Below are 22,558 nucleotides of genomic sequence, written 5' to 3'. Positions count from 1 at the left end.
CATGGCATGAATGTTCCTTATGAAGTGCTGACCAAGTGTTGCTACTTTGTTGCCGATTTACTGTTCAAGATGGCCACCAGGATATTTTATTAAATAACGGGACCAATATTAATCAAAATTTGGCCTCAATCATTATTTGGGTATCTGTTATGATTTTTATCTATCTTTACATGATTTCTAAAACCAAAGTAGAGTCAGGTGAGCGACACAGGCTCTCGAGAGCCTCTAGTTTTATCATGTTTGAAATAAATGATATAGTATTAAAGTATCTTTAGTTTGTAACTGATGTCATATCAACACTGCAGTCTTCACACAATAGACTGGTGATAGATATAGAACATGTTAAACTTATACACTTTATAGTTACAGAGATTTTAAAAAAGAACTTAAGTCGAAATATTCAATAGTTTTACATGTTTGTATTAGGTGGGTGTAAACCATTTAATAACAACCGTTAAAGAATTTTATGTTATTTTCATTACTTGTTTCACATTAATTCTTTCTGAAGAAGATCCATCCAAGCAGAAATTCTTCCTTAAAAGATAAAAATTGTGAAAGTTTTATGATAATTTGTAAGTTTATGAACTGAAAGATAAATCTTTTACTGCATTCAAACGAAATATAATTGAAGTATTTTACTTCAAATTAAAAGTTTACATTTGAGAGGATGTCACATAAAATGAATCCAGGCAAAAGTAATTTGTTTACTGAGTTGAACCGTTTAAAGTTGTACATATTTATGGGTAACTTTTTTTCTTTAGATTTGAAAATGTTAATTATGATGGCTATTTGGCTAAGAATCTGAAAATAATTATCTGGATATACAAAGTTGGTTTACTCTTAAAAACGTAACTGTGTCATACATCATACTGTCATGAAATAGAAGTTCCTTCATAATATAGGTTCCAAGTGGAAGAAACATTCCATGATATTATTTCCACTGGAAAAAATATAGCAGTATTTGTTACTAATGGAATAAAGGGTATAGAATATTTGTTCCGACAGGAACATATATTATGGCATTATTTATAACAGAGTTTCCAGGGGAACTTCTGTTAGGCGGAACAAATATACATTGACAATACAAAACAGTATATATATAGTAACCATTGCCTTTAAATAGGTTTATACAGTTTTGAACTAAGTAGCCAAGCTTGATATATCTTGATACAGTTGTTTTGGTCATAATCATAATTTCTATTACATCAATTAACTGAAAAAAAATACATCAGTTTTGCAAATTGTTTTTATGCCCCGGCCGTAGGGGAGGGGGCATTAAGTTTTACCCTTGTCCATCTGTATGTCTGTACGTTACAAAATTGTTTTCCGTTCTTTAACTTTAGTTTGCCTCAGCCAAATGTTATGAAACTTATACACAATACTTATTACCATAAAACACAGATCAAGTTTGAATTTGGGTGGCGTGACTTTTATCGTTCAAGAGTTATGCCCTAAACAAATGGAAAAATTGCTGAATTTTTTGTTTCCGTTCTCTTACTTTAGTTTGCCTAAAATAATGTTAGGAATCTTATACACAGTGCTTATTACCACAAAACACAGATCAAGTTTGAATTTTGGTAGCATCACTTTTACCTTTCTAGAGTTATGCCCTTTACAAATGGAAAAATTGCTGAATTTTTTGTTTCTGTTCTCTTTCCTTAGTTTGCCTCAAGCAAATGTTATGAAACTTATACAGTTAGTATACCTCTTTGAAATTGAGAAAAAATTTAGTAAGTTACATTGCAAAAACTTAAGTTTAAAGTTCTACAGATACATTCTAGGGGTAAATAAAAAGTCAAATAAAAAACTAAATATAAATGTAGTAATGATGTAGTTTATTTTTTGTATGTATTATAGAGGGTTTATATTCTATTTTATTTATTTTCAAACACAATCTGGTATGGAGTATAGTTATTTAATCATTTATTTTAAATGTAATATATCTTAAAAATTACTTTATAATTAATACTACGGTATATATATATATATGTATATGCTCGGAAACGGGCCCTTTAATTGGATTCAATGAATATTCTTATTCTTATTCTTATTATACACAATGCTTATTACCACAAAACACAGATCAAGTTTGAATTTTGGTGGCATCCCTTTTACTGTTCTAGAGTTATGCCCCTTTACAAATGGAAAAATTGCTGAATTTATTCGTTACCTTTGCCTCAACCAAATGTTATGAAACTTATGCGCAATGCTTATTACCACAAAACGCAGATCAAGTTTGAATTTTGGCGTTGTCACTTTTACTGTTCTAGTTTTATATAATTCTCAATTGTGAATAAATATCTTTGTCTTACAAGTAATGTGCTAGCCTTAGTATAAATAAAGCAGTTACATTGATTTGATAGGTCAATCTTGTGTCCAAATGCCTCTTATCCTATAATTTTATATTTATTCTGTACTAAAAAACAAAACATGATAAATTAAATTGTTTTATAGTCCAGCAGTTTTTAGTTATATCCTGTCTTTGTAGCTTATTTTCCAAAAGGAAGACTGTCTTAACTTGACTAAATTTATCTGTAAGTAATAGAATACGAAAATTCTATTGTGTGGTGCTTAGATTGCTATCATTTATCTTCATTATCCAAATCGGAAGGTGGTACAGATTTTCATTTTGCTATAAAACCAGTATTATGTTCAGATCAAGTTTTTATTTGTACATGCTTATTTTCCTTTTAGCTATTGAATAATACAATTTATAAACAATAAAATCTTTCCTTTATTATACTCATTAAAAATTTGTATGGAATTTTTAATAAAATTCTCCATTGTAACTCTAAATCCTAATATGTTTGCTTTGTTTCATACAACACAGACTTTTCACAACATACCATGAAAGGTGTCTTGTTGTTGTAAGGATAAACTTATAATCTTCAGAGTAATCAATAAAATATATTTAATATTGATTTGACAAATTTAATAGGTCATTTCAGGTGTCTTCCCAAGGATTGAAAAATCATTTATAATTTGGTAAATCTCATATCTGGATAGACATTTTTGTATTGTTATGACACTGTATCTCTGAAATAAAGTAAAATTAAATCAGAGATTTCACATGCATTAAAATCAAATTAAGATGTCTTTTGATATCGTTGCATGTAGATGTAAAATGAATTAAGAATTTGATGATAGATAATTTGTTATAGAAAATTCACTTATGTCCTGATGAGGTCAGATATGGTATAAAACCTACTATATATATATATATATATATATATACAGCTACCACTGGGTGAAAACTCATAAACTATTAGTCCTTGGTCTTTCATAAGCTTTTCATTAAAACTGTTATAAAAATGTTGTTGATTGATAACCAATGTATAGTTTATATAGTTTGTCATCTTGATCCATTCCCTGGTACAGTTTGGTTCCTTTAATGTAATTTATGGTTGTTTGGACATATAAACCCTATGTTCCTTGTTAGACTGCATATGATTTTGTTACAATTCTGAACTTCTACAATAAAGAGATTGTTTAAATGAATTTTACATGTCAATATTTCACAATTTAACTAAAGACAAATTAGCTCATTTGAAGGTATTGTATCACATACATATATTGCACAGGTCATTGCAGGTCATTTACAAAACAGTTACGTAACTGTGATTTTTTAGTTTTTATAAAGATTTTAAATTTTTCTCATCATTTATAAACTTCTCATTGAGTGTCTGCATGATGATGATAAGAGATGTACTCTTGCTTCAAAAAAGCAGGCCTTAGTGAACAATTTAATCAGACTTGGTTTCAGCATAAACTAGTACAGAATTACCTAATGACGCTTTTGGGTATACAAGTTTTTTGTTTATTGAAGATGAGAAATCAACAACTAGTTTTTTGTTTATTCAAGATGAGAAATCAACAACTGGTTGGAAAAATATGTCATTTACTGAATTTATCATTGATAGAAAATCTTTGGTATCCTCTGATAAATGTATACACAACTTTTATTACAACTTGGGCAACTTATAACACATTTTGGTGATTTAGAACTTGACAGACATATCACAAAGATTCTTCATCTATGGTTGAAGTTGGTATGTTGACCTGTGGTGTCTTTGGGTTTTTTTGTCTTGTTTGGTTGCTGTCTCAGTGAAGTCTAACTTACGTCTCTTTTATTCATAACTTTTACACTTAAAAAAAGATATCAAATTATGAAGTAAAAGTGCATTTTTTGGAGTATTTATATGAATCATGCTTTAAAATGATAAACACAGGAGACTTTTGAATGTAATTTTTCTGTCAATAAATATTTGAAAGTCACAACTGAAATTTTGATTCTTGATAAAAGATTTAAATAGATTAATCATATCTGGAGGTGCATCAGAAATTAAATTTTTTGACAAATAATTTCTATAGATAACTATCTAACAGTGCATTTAAACTGAATCTATGTACAAAAACTGTCATATTGGGCATGATTAATTATAAAAAAAACATGTTATAATAAGATAACCTTAGCATTTTTTTTTACTTGCGTCAAACACCATTCATTGTATTTTAATAAGTAATTAGGTTGTTAACATTAACGAAAAGTCCAGGAGAGTTGATAGTCTATTGATTATTAATAACCAATAAAAGATTCCTCCAATTTAAATACTATGGTCATCTTTAAACTATGTTTGTAAATGGGTCGCACTGCCATCATCGCCATAGCATACACATGCTTAACAAAATTAGGGAACTGATCACCATAGCATACACATGCTTAACAAAATTAGGTAACTGATCACCATAGCATACACATGCTTAACATATTAAGGGAAATGATCACCATAGCATACACATGCTTAACAAATTAAGGGAACTGATAGCCTTATTCTCTTCTTCCTCTGCTTTTTAGTATTTGAACTTATCCGCAGCAGTTCTCCAAAACCGCTAGTCAGATTTACTTTTTAAAAGGTTCCAAAATATGTAAGACTAACATGTCCAGTGGTGCCATCAAGGTTTCGTTTGTGCATTGGGTTCTATAAAGGGGTACTTTGAGGGGTCAAAAGAAGGGAGGGGTTTACTACAGAACCCTATGTTTTTTTTTAATGTTTTTATTTTCAAATGGTTATAACTTGAATATAGTTAGCGATAGACACATGGGGTCATCAATAATGACCATGGGAACATATGGCCTTCTTTAGGTCAAAAGGTCAATGGTCACTTATAACCTTGACCTTTGACCTTGATCATATTTTTTCAATTTACACAAAATATTTAACAAGAGTGCACACGCTGAAATGTCTCGCCTTCTTTACTAATCATTGATATTATGTTGATAGTCCTAAATATAAAGCTTTATTACAACTGTCACATAAACTTAACATTAACCAAGTAAACTAAACATTGACCAATGAACCATGAAAATGAGGTCAAGGTCAGATGAACCATGCTAGGCAGGCATGTACAGCTAACAATTCTTCCATACAACAAATATGGTTGACCTATTGCTTATAGTTTAAGAAAAACAGACGAAAACACAAAAACTTAACACTGAGCAATGAACCTTGAAAATGAGGTCAAGGTCAAATAAAACCTGCGTGACTGACATATAGATCATAAAATATTTCCATACACCAAATATAGCTGACCTATTGCATGCAGTATTAGAAAAAAAGACCAAAACTCAAAAACTTAACTTTGACCACTGAACCATGAAAATGAGGTCAAGGTCAGATGACACCTGCCAGCTAGACATGTACACCTTACAATCATTCCATACACCAAATATAGCTGACCTATTGCATGCAGTATAAGAAAAACAGACCAAAACACAAAAACTTAACTATGACCACTGAACCATGAAAATGAGGTCAAGGTCAGATGACACCTGCCAGCTAGACATGTACACCTTACAATCATTCCATACACCAAATATAGTAGACCTATTGCATACAGTATAAGAAAAACAGACCAAAACACAAAAACTTAACTATAACCACTGAACCATGAAAATGAGGTCAAGGTCAGATGACACCTGCCAGTTGGACATGTACACCTTACAGTCCTTCCATACACTGAATATACTAGACCTATTGCTTATAGTATCTGAGATATGGACTTGACCACGAAAACTTAACCTTGTTCACTGATCCATGAAATGAGGTCGAGGTCAAGTGAAAACTGTCTGACGGGCATGAGGACCTTGCAAGGTACGCACATACCAAATATAGTTATCCTATTACTTATAATAAGAGAGAATTTAACATTACAAAAAATCTGAACTTTTTTTTTCAAGTAGTCACTGAACCATGAAAATGAGGTCAAGGACATTGGACATGTGACTGACTGAAACTTCGTAACATGAGGCATCCATATACAAAGTATGAAGCATCCAGGTCTTCCATCTTCTAAAATATAAAGCTTTTAAGAAGTTAGCTAACGCCGCCGCCGCCGCCGCCGCCGTAGCCGCCGCCGCCGCCGCCGCCGGATCGCTATCCCTATGTCGAGCTTTCTGCGACAAAAGTCGCAGGCTCGACAAAAAAATTGGAGAAATAAAATAACAGGGGAGTCCTTAGGGGTTTATACTTATGGGGATTTGTTTGGGAGCCTTCTTTACAGCATCCTGTTACAATCATTTCTTGTTTTATCTAGTCTTTGAACTAGTTTGATCAGTCACCTTACAGGATTAGTGTTTACTGGTATTTTTACCTGTGTAGCCAAAGGCTGAAGTAGGTCTAGTAACCACTCAACTCGGTCCATTGGTCCATCCGTCTGTCTTTCTATCCGAAAGAAATCTATCGGCACAGTTTTCATGGCTTCTATGAAAGGGAATGATTTGATATTTTGTTTGCTTGATAACGTTAATTTGTAGGGAGTAAGCAATTTTTACATCTAGTCACTTCCTGTTTGCTGGTAGTTTGAAATTTTTACAACATTCATGGTACTAGGAAAAATTTTCGTCAAAGCTTTCTTGGCTTCAGTGATCGGGGATGATCAGTGATGCTCCAGTATACATGTCACCTCAATCAATTAATTGCATCGAAGCATTCCAGACCTGGTATTGTTCTTGTTTTATTTAGTCTTTGAACTAGTTTGATCAGACACCTTGCAGCATTAGTTTTTAATTGTATTTTTTTAATTATTCTTTGAACTGGTTTGATCAGACACCTTAAAGGATAAGTATGTAATGATATTGTTTATCTAGTCTTTGAACTTACAGCTAGGATTATTATGTAATGGTATGTCTGTTACATATGTTTTTTTTTTTCTTCTATTGAGTAATGATATATTTAAGTGATTTGTTATACAATAAAGATTAATGGGATCAAAGAGATTTATCTTAAATATTCAAAACTTTAAGATCATATGATTCTTATTATCACAATGTTTTAAAACTTCAGTTAAATTAGCAGTCATAAATTAATCGATCATTTGTGAACACAATTGTATAGGACTGATGCCACCTTTCTTTAATTAAAAATCTCCAAAAAACCTTTCTAGAAAAACAATCTAGTAGAGCAACAGATTTTTAGATTGTGTTCAATTATTTAACATAGTAACTGTTTTATGTATTGAAGCTTAATGTTACCATGTAACCTTCAAGATGAATCCTTTTATTGTTGAGTACAGTTGAGGCAATATAACATGCCTAAAACACCAACCTGATAAGCTAAAAATTGTATCATGTACGATATTTCAATAAATTAATATTGAGATGTAATTATTTTTAATTGGAAGAGTGGAATTTAAAGGTGAGACTCAATTCATACTTGCCTAGAAGTTCAACAGAAAATATCTGACAAGAGCAGAAAAGTAACTGAAACCACATTGAAAATATTATAAGGTGTTTTCACAATGAAAAAAAAAAAATAGATAAGCATGAAATTTTTTTTCATCAGTATTTGTAAGTTTACCAGGTAGATTTTTGTAAATCATGCTACAGCACATGCAATTATGTTGCAATGTTACATCTATGTTGTAACTAGGAAATAATGAACTTCAGTATTGTCTGACCCAGGATTTAGTTATTTTATGTGATTGTCATTTAAAAGACCAGGAAGGAAGAACAGTATTTATGAAAATATTTCAGAAAACTACAAATTTACTTGTAAAACTTCTGAAACAGTATTTTGGAATAATATCTCTATAACTTGTGGTATTTTGTGGTGTTCACCATTTTGGGTATTTCCTTAATTTACCATTATCTTTAGTATTATATGCTCGAATGAAATGACAATGAGATGGGACAATTTAGCAGGCTAGCAATAAGTAATATAAGTAATACCTGTTCTTAGGTTTTCTTGCTGTTTGATATATCAAATAGTGTGCACATTGATAATGAGACAGCAATTGCAAAGGTCTACACTTTTCGTACATTATAAACACATACTTTTAATTAAAGGGACTAAAAGACTATGTGGTCAATATTTCGGCATAAAGGATTAATTTTGTCACCTATAAAATTTGTAATATGGAACAGACTTTACACTCCAGTTTGTAAGGGTGGATCAGTTCACACATATTGTATTTCATGTGATTTGTGGTTGGGAACATTTCCAAATTGCTACATATTATATAATTTCTGGTTAAATGATTAATCAATGTTTCCAGTGTTTAAAAATTTTCGCACTAGAATTTAATTTTAAACAGATTAAAAATAGGAAATACTTTGTTCTTTGATCTTCAGACAAAAGTACATACAATAACTTATGTCAGGCAAACCCCTTTAAGCTGATTTTATAGTTTGTTTTAATAATGTGCTGTTGCTCTGCAGTAAAACAGTTGGTGGATGTGGGTAGGGGTCAAGGTAGAATTGAGCAATCACAAACAGGTTTGACCCTGCCAGATTCTTTGTGGGTATGTGGTTCGATGGTTTATCATTGGTTCCTATCAGTCATGAGTATTTATCGTTTGATGTTAATAGCTTAAGTCAGACAGTTTTCTAATTGTTATATAGTTTGACAGTGCCTGATGACAAAAGTTTGGAAAAACAAATAAATTATTTGAAGCATAAAGACCAAACTAGGCTTAAACTAAATATTTAACTCCTTCTAAAGCTAAGTTTGGGAAGGGGAAATATACCTTTATTTTAAGTTCAATAACTGAATGTGTAGTAAAAGTTTCAAGTGAAAATGTCAGTTATATCAAAGCACCAACTCACAGTGATTATGCTATTATCATATGCTATTATCATGGCCCATTCCTTTAGTATAATAAATAATGTACTAGCAACATACTCAGAAATTTATTCAATTACATCGTTGTTTACATGGTAAATTTAAGCTTTAAATCTGTATATGAAATATTAATAAGCAACTACCGGTAGTTTATCATGAATTACAGTACAGGAATACTTAAAATCTAAATGATAAATATGAAAATTTATAATCAATTGGAAGATTTTTTAAAGATTAATACCTGTGGAAATTCATATCTCATTTTAGACAGAATGGAAAGGGGCCTTAAATAAATGTTAAATTGTTTAATATATGGAGTCTTATACATATGTCATGAAGAAAAAACCCCGAAAACTCTCTATACTTTTAAATAAGGTGTACAAACTTGTAGTTTTAGAATCTTATAAATTAGCATTTTTTTTTAATGATAAAGAAAAGTTAAAATCCTTTATCAATCCTCACATAGATAATTTGTTTGAATGGGTCTCGAAGATCATTGCAAATTACAAATTTCTATTCAATATATTTGATCGATATGGTTTATTTTAAGATATTTTATGTTCCTTGTTGGCATAAATTAGAATTTTAATATCTTCAGAATAGTCACATAATCACCCTCAGTGTGATAAGTTTATGGATGTCACTCGTCCGTGCTGTGTTCCGTTTTAAAATGTTTTGGATCTTTTTATAAGAAAAGATTAATATGATTTTATATAGAAGTTTTGAATATATATCTAATTATTTTTATATTTTTTCATGTAAAACGATACTTACATTACATTATTGAAGAATATGATTATTCAATGATTTATATTTTGTCATACAGTGTATCAGGTTTTTTTTCATGTTTGGTTTTGTTCAAGATTTGGGCCTTACCTATGGGATGTTAAATCTTCACTCTGTTAATTGTTCATGTTGCATGGCCCTTTACAATGCATTTCACTTGACAAGTAATAATTAGTTAACCTCAAATTAAAAAATGTATTTAACTTTTGGTCAAGTCAACCATCCAACATGTGTCCTTTGCAAACTCTTGATGTTATTTCAAATATAATTTATAAGATAAAACTGTATTCCTCTGTTTTATAACAAAAAGCCTTGTGCAGATGACTATAACAATAAAATGACAGACCATTTGCTTAGGGACTTTCCGTTTAGAATTTTCCTCGGAGTTCAGTATTTTTGTTATAACCACCAACATCTGACTCCTCCTTAAAAGGAGGTGTACAAATTAATACAAACATAACAAACAACACATTGTGTAAATAACCTGACTTGATACAGACACAAAATTTACCTACACACAATCCTCCCCCTTTTGCTCTCTAGACCATCATGTCATAAAAGGAAAGCACAATAAAAAAACCAGCATAGTGCAGCTACCAACAGGATGATATCTAACTTGAACAAAGAAAAAAAAAAGGAGGCACATAATTTGGAAAGCAGGGTCAAAATGTGCTCCTTACTAAGCTAAGGTACCAAAAGCTGTTGCTTGAATACTTAAAAATGCTGAAGAAAACAAAAGATAAAAAAAAACATTCCTAACAGGTTTTATGAAGTCTTATCAGAAGATTTAATTGAAATCAACATTATTCATTTGTTATTTGTGAAAATGAGAATCAAAACTATGAAATTATGAAAAATTGATTCTAATTAGAATTAATTAAATGGTTATAATTGTGTTCTATTAGTAATCTTCCCTATAATGACAGAAAATGGATGTATAATTTGACATAATAAGTCCTATGATAGTGTTTTGATTCTAACTGAGAGCACACTGACATCAGTAAAAGACTTCAACATAAATCTTCTGAGACACTGAATAGTCATAATTAATCAATAGATAAAAGGATATCTGTAGAAATATATGAGAATGATTGGTAAATTAATTTTATAATTACAGTTAAAATGTCCTGTTGCTCTTAATATAAAACCGAAAATAGTTTTAATGATATTATTTAAGAGTGGGCAATTTTCAATTTGTCTTTTCAAACATAGAAAATAAGATTTAATTATTGATAAATGTAAATTATTCCAAAAAATTTTACATTGTCATTTTCAGTCTTAAGGAAAAAAATAAAATTTGTTATCACAGAGTTCTGTTTAATTTATTTCTCTGTCTAAAGTCTTTGATGAAGATGTAATATGACAACAATTACTTTCGTCATACCACACCTTATTACTGGCTAATGGTGCAGCAGCTGCAATAGGTATAATACAGATCATAATTTACAGAACACGATTGCAAATCCTATTGTATAGCAATGGGAATCGGAAATACAGACAAAAATCTGCTGTACACGACAGCAAAAACAAGTTTTTAATAGCAATCGAGAACACAGATCCAATTATAACTGCCCTGACGATAGCATAGCCAGTAATAGGGTGTGTATATAGCTGAATATGGATTCTACCACTTCCATCTATTAAGATATGACATTTCTTAATCAAGACATTATTTTCTATGTTGTAATGTTACACTATTGTTTCAGGTTAGGGTGAAGGTTGGCACCTGTTAAAACATTTAAATCTGCTGCATTTGTTTGCACCTGTCCTAAGTCAGGAACCTGTTGTTCAGTGGTTGTTGTTTGTTGATGTTTTGCCTTTTCTAGCAACAAAATTCTGATTTTCCTGTTTGTGCAGTTTTTTCTATTTCTTTCAACCTTTAGCCCTATACCTTTAGCCCTATAGTTTTTATAAATACGGCATTGAATAACTTCCCATTATGTAAGCTAAAAGTCTGTTGGTTAAATTCAGTGGTCAAACCCAAATTATATCACTTCTTTTTCATAGTTTCATATTTGACCTGTGTTTACCACACATTGAAACATAGATTGTGTATCTGTAATATGGAAATGTCTTGTCTTTTTCAGCCTGCTTATAGTGGAAAACCAAAAATCTTACAGCAAGGATCATTTACAAAAGCAGCACCTGCTAAAGAGCACAAACATTTCCGGCTTGTCAGTGACTCAATTGGGAATAACTACAGTCCACAGGCTCGTAACTTAACTACGTCTTACATCTATGATACAACCAGATTTTGTAAGTAGATTAAGAATTGAAAATATCACAGAAAAATCTTCAGAAGAATTTTTATACACGATAACAGTTTTGATATTTTACCATTGGAAGGGTAAACTTGACTGCTAACTATCATAGACTAAATATAAACTTTTCAAATCAATTTAGATCAAAATGACTATTTTTGTCTTAAAAATATTTACCTTCAAGAAAACAGGTACACAACAATAGAGATTATTGCAATAAAATCTTTATGCATTATTTTATTTTATATTACATGAAAGTTATAGCTATTCAAACATGAATTATAATGTGGTTTAAGTTTATTTGATCAAACTAGTTCTGTCAAAAACTTCATGAGGAGTATGGATGTTATTGTTCCATTGTATAAAATTCAGTTTGTCTTTTTTTATACAAACAATTAAACAGTTAAACAAGTTATGACTGGTAACAAGTGCTTAGAAATTATGGGTCCTGTTTTGCTGAACATGAGATGCAATAAACTTTAATGCTTCTTTAAAGTTTGAAAAAATATCAAGAATCATCAAAACTAGATAATTTTTTCATTGAAATTTGGCCTTCTAAATAATCTGCAAAATTTAACGTTATTTGACCCATTATTTTACTGAGTCTAGATCTGATTACTACCTTCGCTTTACATGTCCAATTCAGACTATTACTTATTTACATGTGCAGAAAATATATTTATAACCACTTAAGAACTTGTTAACTTTAGATCAAATGTTTCATATAACACATTTTACCATAAGCATAAAACATAATTATTGATCCAGAGTTAAGATTTTGTTAAAGTCAGTAAAGCAGTGTCAACTTAATGTCCTTACATATATGATATATGATGTAAATATAAATATTTGTATATCATAAACAGCCTTATATCCACTGAATTGTGGTAGTTAATAAAGGTCTTTATACAAGCACTGTACCCCACAAATAGGTATGGACAATTTTATAAGCTGTTGAGTCGCCCATCAATAACGCTATTATCCGAAGTTTAAAACGACAGTTCAAACTGATAATGTGTTTATCTGTATTCAGTTTATTGGCAATCAATTTAAAATATAGATTTGATATACTAACATTCAATAAAGGGTAAATGTTAAATGGATAGGTTGCCACAGAAGACATTTAATTATGTGAATTAAAAAATTTCATGAGAAATTTATGTTGTACCCCCCACGAATGTCCAACACTCCCTCAGATCATCTGCTCAGGGTCATGTGAGAAAAACTTGTCTTAAACTGTTAGTTGAACTTCAATAAAACCATGCAAAAAGTAGTACACCAGATGACTATATGAATGAAGCAAAATGAATATAATTTGATTATTGAAAGAAAGATAATCAAACTTGCAATATCTTCTCATAAGGTAGTTGATAGTTGACGGTGGGGATGGGCATCTTTTCATGAATCAAGCACATTTTGTCTAAACAAGGATGAAACTAAATTAAATCAGATATGAGTATTAACAGTTTACCAAGAAAGATATTTTACCCACACAAAATTCTTAGAAATAAGACGTCTTACAGATAAAAATTCTGGCCTGTTACTCATATACAATACAAAATAGAAAATGACACTATTTATGATTTTTTTTTCAGTTTTCCTTAAATTTATGAAATTTAAATGTCGAAAGCAGATATGTAAAGGAAAATTTTAAAATATAAATACTTATAAAAAAAACCCATCTCAAGTCTTGGGTACATTTAAAGGATGTTATTTTTTTTTATATAAATACATTATTTAATACTTTCTGATTGTTGAATTCAAAGGTCCAAACAAGCTGCTTATCATACCTTCACCCTTGTGGAGGACAGATCATCTAAATCATATAGTTGTGCATGACTACATTAAAAATCTGGACCTTATTTTTTCTTCAAAATGTTAAAAACTTATTGTAGGCAAACACTAATACAATATATAAGTTTAAATAAATGTTTTGATCTGTTTGTCTAACTTGCACTTGAAAGTGATATCACCAGGAGGCCTTAGAATTATATATAATTTGATGTTTATAATTATTAGTATTCAAAAATTCATAAAGTTTTTTTGTGTTAAAGGGTTCATTTTAATTCAAGTATATCTCATATTATTACCATTTCAAAAAAAAGAATAATGATTTTTTTTTATATAAAGTTTTAGGTGTATTGTGAAAGGCTCTTTAAATCAAGTGAAGTTTATTGTGACAATACTTATATTAATATTTATAAGTACTGGCAATTTTATGGTAGTAAATATTACATAAGCAGTTTGAAATTAAATGTAACTTGATATCGCTTGAGAATATAAATTCAAGTTTTAAATAAAAGAGCTTTTTAAAAGAAAAAATGGACGTACAATTATTAATAAAATCTACTCAAGATACGGATTTATCTTAGTGATGAAAATTATTTTGCATATGGCATTTAAATTTTGTTGCAAACTTGTAAATTAACACTGCCAATATTCATTTGATGTGGACTTTAATCAAGATTGATGTACTAACAGATTCTAGAATTTGTGGTTTTCTCCAAAGAATAAATTTTGTTTATTTAAAAAATATACCCGATCATAACTTCAGTTTGATTTAATTATTTATAATGAAAAATGAAGTTCTTTTCAATGTTTCTTCTAAGTTTTCTGTTCCTATTTATTTTTTAACTGAAAAGTAGAAAAATTAAAAGTTTTCCCATGTACTATATAGAAAAACCCTTTTTTGCTAAGACCATTTATTTCATAAGATATCTTAGGAATTAGTATTGTTGAAAGGGGCCTTGATGGCCGAGTGGTCTTAGTAGTTCAACTACTGTATCACAAGTCTTTCAAGACTGAGGTGCGTTGACTCCAATCTTACTTGACTAAGATTGTGTTTTCCTGTCCAAGGTTGTAGCTCTCAGTGGATAGTATGACAGATCACACCAACCTACATCACCAAACTCCTACAAGAAGATTCATTTTGACCTTAATTTATCTTTTCAGGGGGAAGTGCTTGTGTAACAGTTTGCTTTCTCATTAACATTTACCCCACATCTCTTATTTCATTCATACATTTAGGTTTGACAAATATAGCTTTAGAGTTTATAGTTTACAATATGTCTTAACTTTCACTGTTGTGCTCTACAGTAAGAACAAATATTTAAATGTATTAACAAATTAATGTCAATGTTTGCCAATTTTTTGAGTGTTCCAAGTAAATAACTTGGTTCAACATTCATAACAAAACTTGACCATTAGTAGTTATTTATCTAAATAATTTAACTTTAAAGTCAGAAAACATTAATTTTATATTTAAATAGTACATTTTATGATCATTTTCTTTGGAATTGACCAAAGGCGATTGTGAATGCTAATGGTAGACGAATCCTTCCTGTGCTATGTTTTAGTTTTGTTTTGAGATTAAATGTTTCTTCTTGTCTGTGACCGAGTTCAAGGCCAGTACAGAGGCCAGTGGCCATTATTAAATCAAATACAAAAAATTGTTCTCATGAATTACTAGTAACAAACATTACTTTTTGTAAATAAGCAAACATTGAGTCCTTAAACATGAAGAAAGTCACTGTCATTGGCAATACTAGATTGTCTGGTACATACTAAATAACTAAACAAATTACATCAGCCACCAACACTCAACTCTTAAAAAACAAAATGCACAGAGACAAACAACAACAAACACCACATGGCCCAAGACCACAATTAATGATCCCGCTTTTCGTTGTCCACAAATATAGTCCCTTTTAATTAGAGTGTATTTTTTCTTAATTTTTTTTCTTTCCCTTCCTCACTCATTTCTTAGTTTTTTGTGGGTGGAAATAAAAGAAGAGAGGTGAAATAAACTTTTGGATGTTGTATTTTAACTGATTTTGATATGGAAAGAGTGATTAGGCCAGGTGCAAAAAGGTGATATTTACAGTTTTCGGAACATCTCTTGACTTGTCCATAGGGGTATGGATGTGTATTGGCTAAATTTGTAAGAGTCATTGGTTCAATCTTTCTGAATTTTGGATATATTTTTGGACTAGTACTATACATTACACACACAAAAGATTTGACAAAAATGCAAGGTGCAATTTTTTTAATGAAACAAAACGTTATAAAGAACTAATAGGGGAATTTAATTGTGGTCTGTGGCCTAAGAGGTGAATTCAGGAAATATTGAATTTGTACTTTGACAACTTCCCTGAATGATCCATTGGTATTAATTTGTCAAACTACATGAGAATAAATGATTTCCACTTTTATTTGATAGAAATTTTGTAAAAAAGTGACATTTCAGCCTACATGCCCAAAATTGAACTTTTTCAGTTGTTTCAATATTTTTACAAAAGTAGCATGCTTACTTTCTCTCTGACAGATTTTTCTGGTTTTCTATTTGTGTTTGTGGTATCTAATGTAGATGTTTAACTCATTTTTGAACACTGACCACAAAAAAAAGTAGATAAAATCAGAATAAGAGTGCAAAATGTGCTGCTTTAATGGTCTTAGTCTAACGGTCAGTATGAAGCAAGTGAAAAATGAGGTTCTATGCACATACAAGTTGAATTCCTTTTAGCAGATTTCACTGAATCTGTATCAAAAGCACTTATTACTGGTTGTTTGACCTTGTCTGTTTCACAGACTACCTTTATTTTATTTTGTTTGATAGCTAGTGGTTAAAATATTGGCCTTTTGAGGCTGAAATTTCATGCCGGTTTTAAAAAGTAAAGTAAATAACTTTGCTTCAAATCATACTGTCTACATATATAGTTGAAAGTGACAGTCATGTTACATCCAGGCTCCATGTTTTATCATATCTAAACAAAGATTTGAGCAAAAAGAAGCATATCTCTATCTACCATATCATTTATATGCTTTTTAATATGCAAATGTGGGGAACGACCTAAATTGACAACCTGTTTTTTTAAGCTTGACATTGCTGAAGACAATTTTATTCACATGTGTTATGCTATTTGAAACTTATATTTCCATTAAAAGTACATTTATAACATGTAAAAGGTTTTTTTATAACTTAACAACTTCAGAAAATTGTGGTAAGTGAAAAATATTACATTTCATATAAGGCCTCACATCATTTGAAAACCTCTATTTTTTGGCACAGGTTCATATAAAATTTACTTCTGGCCATTTTTTATAAGTCTGAAACATGAAGTATGCTATCTGTTGCTTTTAATAGGTGATAACTTATACATAGAAACATTAAAAAATGTAAGTTTTGGTATATTTTGGTTTTTAGAAGCCCAAATTTGATAGTTGAAATTGTTCTAATTCAACGCCACAATTCAGCACCCAAAGTTCAGATATAAAAAATGCCACATTTTTTATAATTGGTATCATATGGCTTTTAAACTTTGTAAACTGTTTTATAATACACTAAGCTTAAATCATGCCAAGTTTTATTAGAATTGGTCAAGTTTTAGACCCCTAATAGGCCCAAGACCACAATTAATGATCCCGCTTTTCGTTGTCCACGAATATAGTTCCTTTTAATTAGAGTGTATTTTTTCTTAATTTTTTTTCTTTCCCTTCCTCACTCATTTCTTAGTTTTTTGTGGGTGGAAATAAAAGAAGAGAGGTGAAATAAACTTTTGGATGTTGTATTTTAACTGATTTTGATATGGAAAGAGTGATTAGGCCAGGTGCAAAAAGGTGATATTTACAGTTTTCGGAACATCTCTTGACTTGTCCATAGGGGTATGGATGTGTATTGGCTAAATTTGTAAGAGTCATTGGTTCAATCTTTCTGAATTTTGGATATATTTTTGGACTAGTACTATACATTACACACACAAAAGATTTGACAAAAATGCAAGGTGCAATTTTTTTAATGAAACAAAACGTTATAAAGAACTAATAGGGGAATTTAATTGTGGTCTGTGGCCTAAGAGGTGAATTCAGGAAATATTGAATTTGTACTTTGACAACTTCCCTGAATGATCCATTGGTATTAATTTGTCAAACTACATGAGAATAAATGATTTCCACTTTTATTTGATAGAAATTTTGTAAAAAAGTGACATTTCAGCCTACATGCCCAAAATTGAACTTTTTCAGTTGTTTCAATATTTTTACAAAAGTAGCATGCTTACTTTCTCTCTGACAGATTTTTCTGGTTTTCTATTTGTGTTTGTGGTATCTAATGTAGATGTTTAACTCATTTTTGAACACTGACCACAAAAAAAAGTAGATAAAATCAGAATAAGAGTGCAAAATGTGCTGCTTTAATGGTCTTAGTCTAACGGTCAGTATGAAGCAAGTGAAAAATGAGGTTCTATGCACATACAAGTTGAATTCCTTTTAGCAGATTTCACTGAATCTGTATCAAAAGCACTTATTACTGGTTGTTTGACCTTGTCTGTTTCACAGACTACCTTTATTTTATTTTGTTTGATAGCTAGTGGTTAAAATATTGGCCTTTTGAGGCTGAAATTTCATGCCGGTTTTAAAAAGTAAAGTAAATAACTTTGCTTCAAATCATACTGTCTACATATATAGTTGAAAGTGACAGTCATGTTACATCCAGGCTCCATGTTTTATCATATCTAAACAAAGATTTGAGCAAAAAGAAGCATATCTCTATCTACCATATCATTTATATGCTTTTTAATATGCAAATGTGGGGAACGACCTAAATTGACAACCTGTTTTTTTAAGCTTGACATTGCTGAAGACAATTTTATTCACATGTGTTATGCTATTTGAAACTTATATTTCCATTAAAAGTACATTTATAACATGTAAAAGGTTTTTTTATAACTTAACAACTTCAGAAAATTGTGGTAAGTGAAAAATATTACATTTCATATAAGGCCTCACATCATTTGAAAACCTCTATTTTTTGGCACAGGTTCATATAAAATTTACTTCTGGCCATTTTTTATAAGTCTGAAACATGAAGTATGCTATCTGTTGCTTTTAATAGGTGATAACTTATACATAGAAACATTAAAAAATGTAAGTTTTGGTATATTTTGGTTTTTAGAAGCCCAAATTTGATAGTTGAAATTGTTCTAATTCAACGCCACAATTCAGCACCCAAAGTTCAGATATAAAAAATGCCACATTTTTTATAATTGGTATCATATGGCTTTTAAACTTTGTAAACTGTTTTATAATACACTAAGCTTAAATCATGCCAAGTTTTATTAGAATTGGTCAAGTTTTAGACCCCTAATAGGCCCAAGACCACAATTAATGATCCCGCTTTTCGTTGTCCACGAATATAGTTCCTTTTAATTAGAGTGTATTTTTTCTTAATTTTTTTTCTTTCCCTTCCTCACTCATTTCTTAGTTTTTTGTGGGTGGAAATAAAAGAAGAGAGGTGAAATAAACTTTTGGATGTTGTATTTTAACTGATTTTGATATGGAAAGAGTGATTAGGCCAGGAGCAAAAAGGTGATATTTACAGTTTTCGGAACATCTCTTGACTTGTCCATAGGGGTATGGATGTGTATTGGCTAAATTTGTAAGAGTCATTGGTTCAATCTTTCTGAATTTTGGATATATTTTTGGACTAGTACTATACATTACACACACAAAAGATTTGACAAAAATGCAAGGTGCAATGTTTTTAATGAAACAAAACGTTATAAAGAACTAATAGGGGAATTTAATTGTGGTCTGTGGCCACATGGTCCAGATTGCCTAACTTGGTACAGGAACAAAATGTGGTCTGTCTAGGTTTGCAAGGAAGAGTAAACAACAATCAACCAATCTGTACATGCTGACATCACAGTTCAGACTCAAAACAATAACTGTCAATCAATTAATTCTTACAAAACTTAGATGGAAAAGTCAATTGGAGGGAGGTCACAACAGCTCTAAATACTATAACATTTTGTGAAAAGTTTTGTTGTCTGATGTCTCAAACAAAGCTTGAAGACAGGCATAGAAATAAGTATTGTGTCACATTAATTAACAAATGGGCAAGTTCCTTGTGACATATACTTCCCTTATAAGACATTGGCCCATTGATTTATACAGACATATATAGATCTTGTCCAGTAGTGGGCTACTTAATCAAAGTCCCTGCTTAAATTGTACTTGTCATGGGCAAGTGTTCAAGGTTTGAACATGAAATAGTAATCTTATGTTACTATTTTTGAATGTTGTGGTAGCAAACTCAGTTTACTTTTTTTTTAATTTCAGCATTTACAACAGAAGAAAACTATTTTTTATCTCCAAGACCTCCAAGACCAAGTAGTCCAGATGATTCTAGACTCAGACAGTCACTTCCTGCTCCTAGAAGGAAAAGGTATTTCAATAATGTTAGATGATGTCGGACTATATTCCATGCGTACTGATTACATTTATATATGCCTTGGATTGAACGTAAGAAGGGTTATAAGTTGATTTGTACCATGTAAGTGGTTAAAACAAGGAATTATTTGAATCTGGAATAATTTTGAATTGTGGAAAATTGATAACAAATTTTGGTGAAAACTAACCCAACTAAATCAGTCAAGGGTATATCTTAAACAAGTTATCACAGAAAATATCAGGTATACTGTCATTGTGCAAAGAAACAATGTCTGTAATGTTATTTCAACACAATTCATGACAGGAGGAGATAACTCTGGCAGAATTCCCACAATAACAGTATGCCTATTATTTTCTTTAATAACTTGTTTAAGTTATTATATGACCCTTGACTGTAAATAGGGTTAGCCATGCATGCATGGCTAAAAAAAAGGGGGGGGGGGGTGTTAGTTAGTTCATACTGAAATATATGTAAAAGTAACTTGAATCTAGGCATGCATGCATGGCTAACCCACTAAAGTTGGGTAAAGTTTTCATCATACTTTCTTATCAATTTTCCAGAGTTCAAAATTATTCCAGATTCAAATAATTCCTTGTTTTAATTGAAAGTACTGTCAATGAAGCAGAATCTTGCATTGTATTTAAAATCAAACTGTATCAGAGGCAAATTAAGGAGGGGGAGGGCATTATGGAGCTTCATATATGATAAATGCATAGACTTTTCACAGGTATCAAAAATTGGCTTGCCAGCTGACCACCCTTTTTCAAAGTCCTTGATCCGTACCTGTGTATTAAACCAAGGATACAGGAGATTTGAGACAAAGAAATTGTGTCTGGGTTAATTGTAGTTTGGATTTTACAGGAGGATATATTAATCACTAACTATATTCTGTTTCTTTAATTATTATAGAAAATATTGTTATAAAGTTCCAATTTTATCATATTTTCAGCATTTACAAGGGCAACAAATTGTGAAAAGTAAATTTTATCAGAACTTTACATATATATAAGACTATGCAGTAATTTGTAAAATAATAACTTGTATTAACTTTTTATTTGAAGCCTCCATGAGTTTCTGCTTAGTAGAGATGACAAAGTTGGAGGTCCAGTAGAAAGGTTTGGTCTATCACCAAGGGTAACACAGAGACAACAGAATGGTGCCACTAACGGCCATACCAGACTTCCACCAATCAATTCTTCAGGAATACAAAGTGATTATGACAGTAGCAGTTATATAAATGGTATGCTCAGTTCTTACATAGTTTGTCAGGTTTAAAAGTCGAAGTACATGTAATAAAAAGAAATACAGACTAATGACAGATAATGCCTACCTACTTTAATATAGATGGGGCATTAAATTTACATTGAGTGATAAAATTATAGATATCATGGATTAGGAAGTTTCTTAGATTATAATTGATACATAAAAACTTTACTTGCATTGAATTGTTTTACAGGTTTTGTTGCAGATAATTTTAACCACAAAAACTGGAAGGCTCAACTACATTTGTCATAATTTCACTACATATTGGTGATCTGAAACCTTTGTCTTGTGACAAATTATCAAGATTTTATAGTAAGGGTTATATTATAATGATGGGTTTGTTGTCATTGGCATTAGTGTTGTAATATAAAGACTTGTTTTCGTCTCTGATCTTTTACAAATTTTAATGTTACGTTCCTTGGCACAGATAAAGCTTCAGACAGATCTTGTGATTGAAGCCAAATAGGACAGAAAGACATAAAAAATGGTGTTACATGCAGGTTAATTATCATCTTCTGATTTTGATTGTTTTTTTTTTCTCTTTAAAATATGATAATTTTTAAACAAAAATATGATTGTCTTCTTAAAAATTAGTTTGCAAGAATTGCGGAAGTATGCTGTAGTTCGCTAAACTAGTATACATAATCATCAAGGGGCCAGCTGAAGCCTGCCTCCGGATGCAGGATTTATCTATTGTGTTGAAGACCCATTGGTGGCCTTGGGCTGTTTTCTGCTCTTTGGTCGAGTTGTTGTATCTTTGACACATTCCCCTTTTCCATTCTCAATTCTATGTAATAACATTTTTCTGTGCTATGAAATTCCCAAGAATTTTATTCAATGACTAAATATTTTTGGTACATGGTTATTAAATGTATTTTGGGGTATTATGGCAGTCAAATAAA

The 22,558-nt window shown here is 30.7% G+C and overlaps 1 protein-coding gene across 4 annotated transcripts in view; it reads left to right on the top strand.

Annotated features, from left to right (window-relative positions):
- The window catches only part of LOC127698932 (dynein axonemal heavy chain 3-like), a 157,242-nt gene that overhangs the window by 21,806 nt on the left and 112,878 nt on the right, over nucleotides 1-22,558 (top strand). For all 4 annotated transcript variants that reach the window (XM_052202720.1, XM_052202798.1, XM_052202898.1 and 1 more), the window contains exons 3-5: nucleotides 11,993-12,161; nucleotides 20,282-20,387; nucleotides 21,455-21,633. In XM_052202720.1, coding sequence (XP_052058680.1) covers nucleotides 11,993-12,161; nucleotides 20,282-20,387; nucleotides 21,455-21,633 — 454 coding nt within the window. The remainder of the gene's footprint in view (nucleotides 1-11,992; nucleotides 12,162-20,281; nucleotides 20,388-21,454; nucleotides 21,634-22,558) is intronic.

This window comes from Mytilus californianus, unplaced genomic scaffold (assembly GCF_021869535.1).
Source record: "Mytilus californianus isolate M0D057914Y unplaced genomic scaffold, xbMytCali1.0.p SCAF_1, whole genome shotgun sequence".
NCBI classification, from domain to species: domain Eukaryota; kingdom Metazoa; phylum Mollusca; class Bivalvia; order Mytilida; family Mytilidae; genus Mytilus; species Mytilus californianus.
This window is presented reverse-complemented; position numbering and strand designations above follow the sequence as displayed.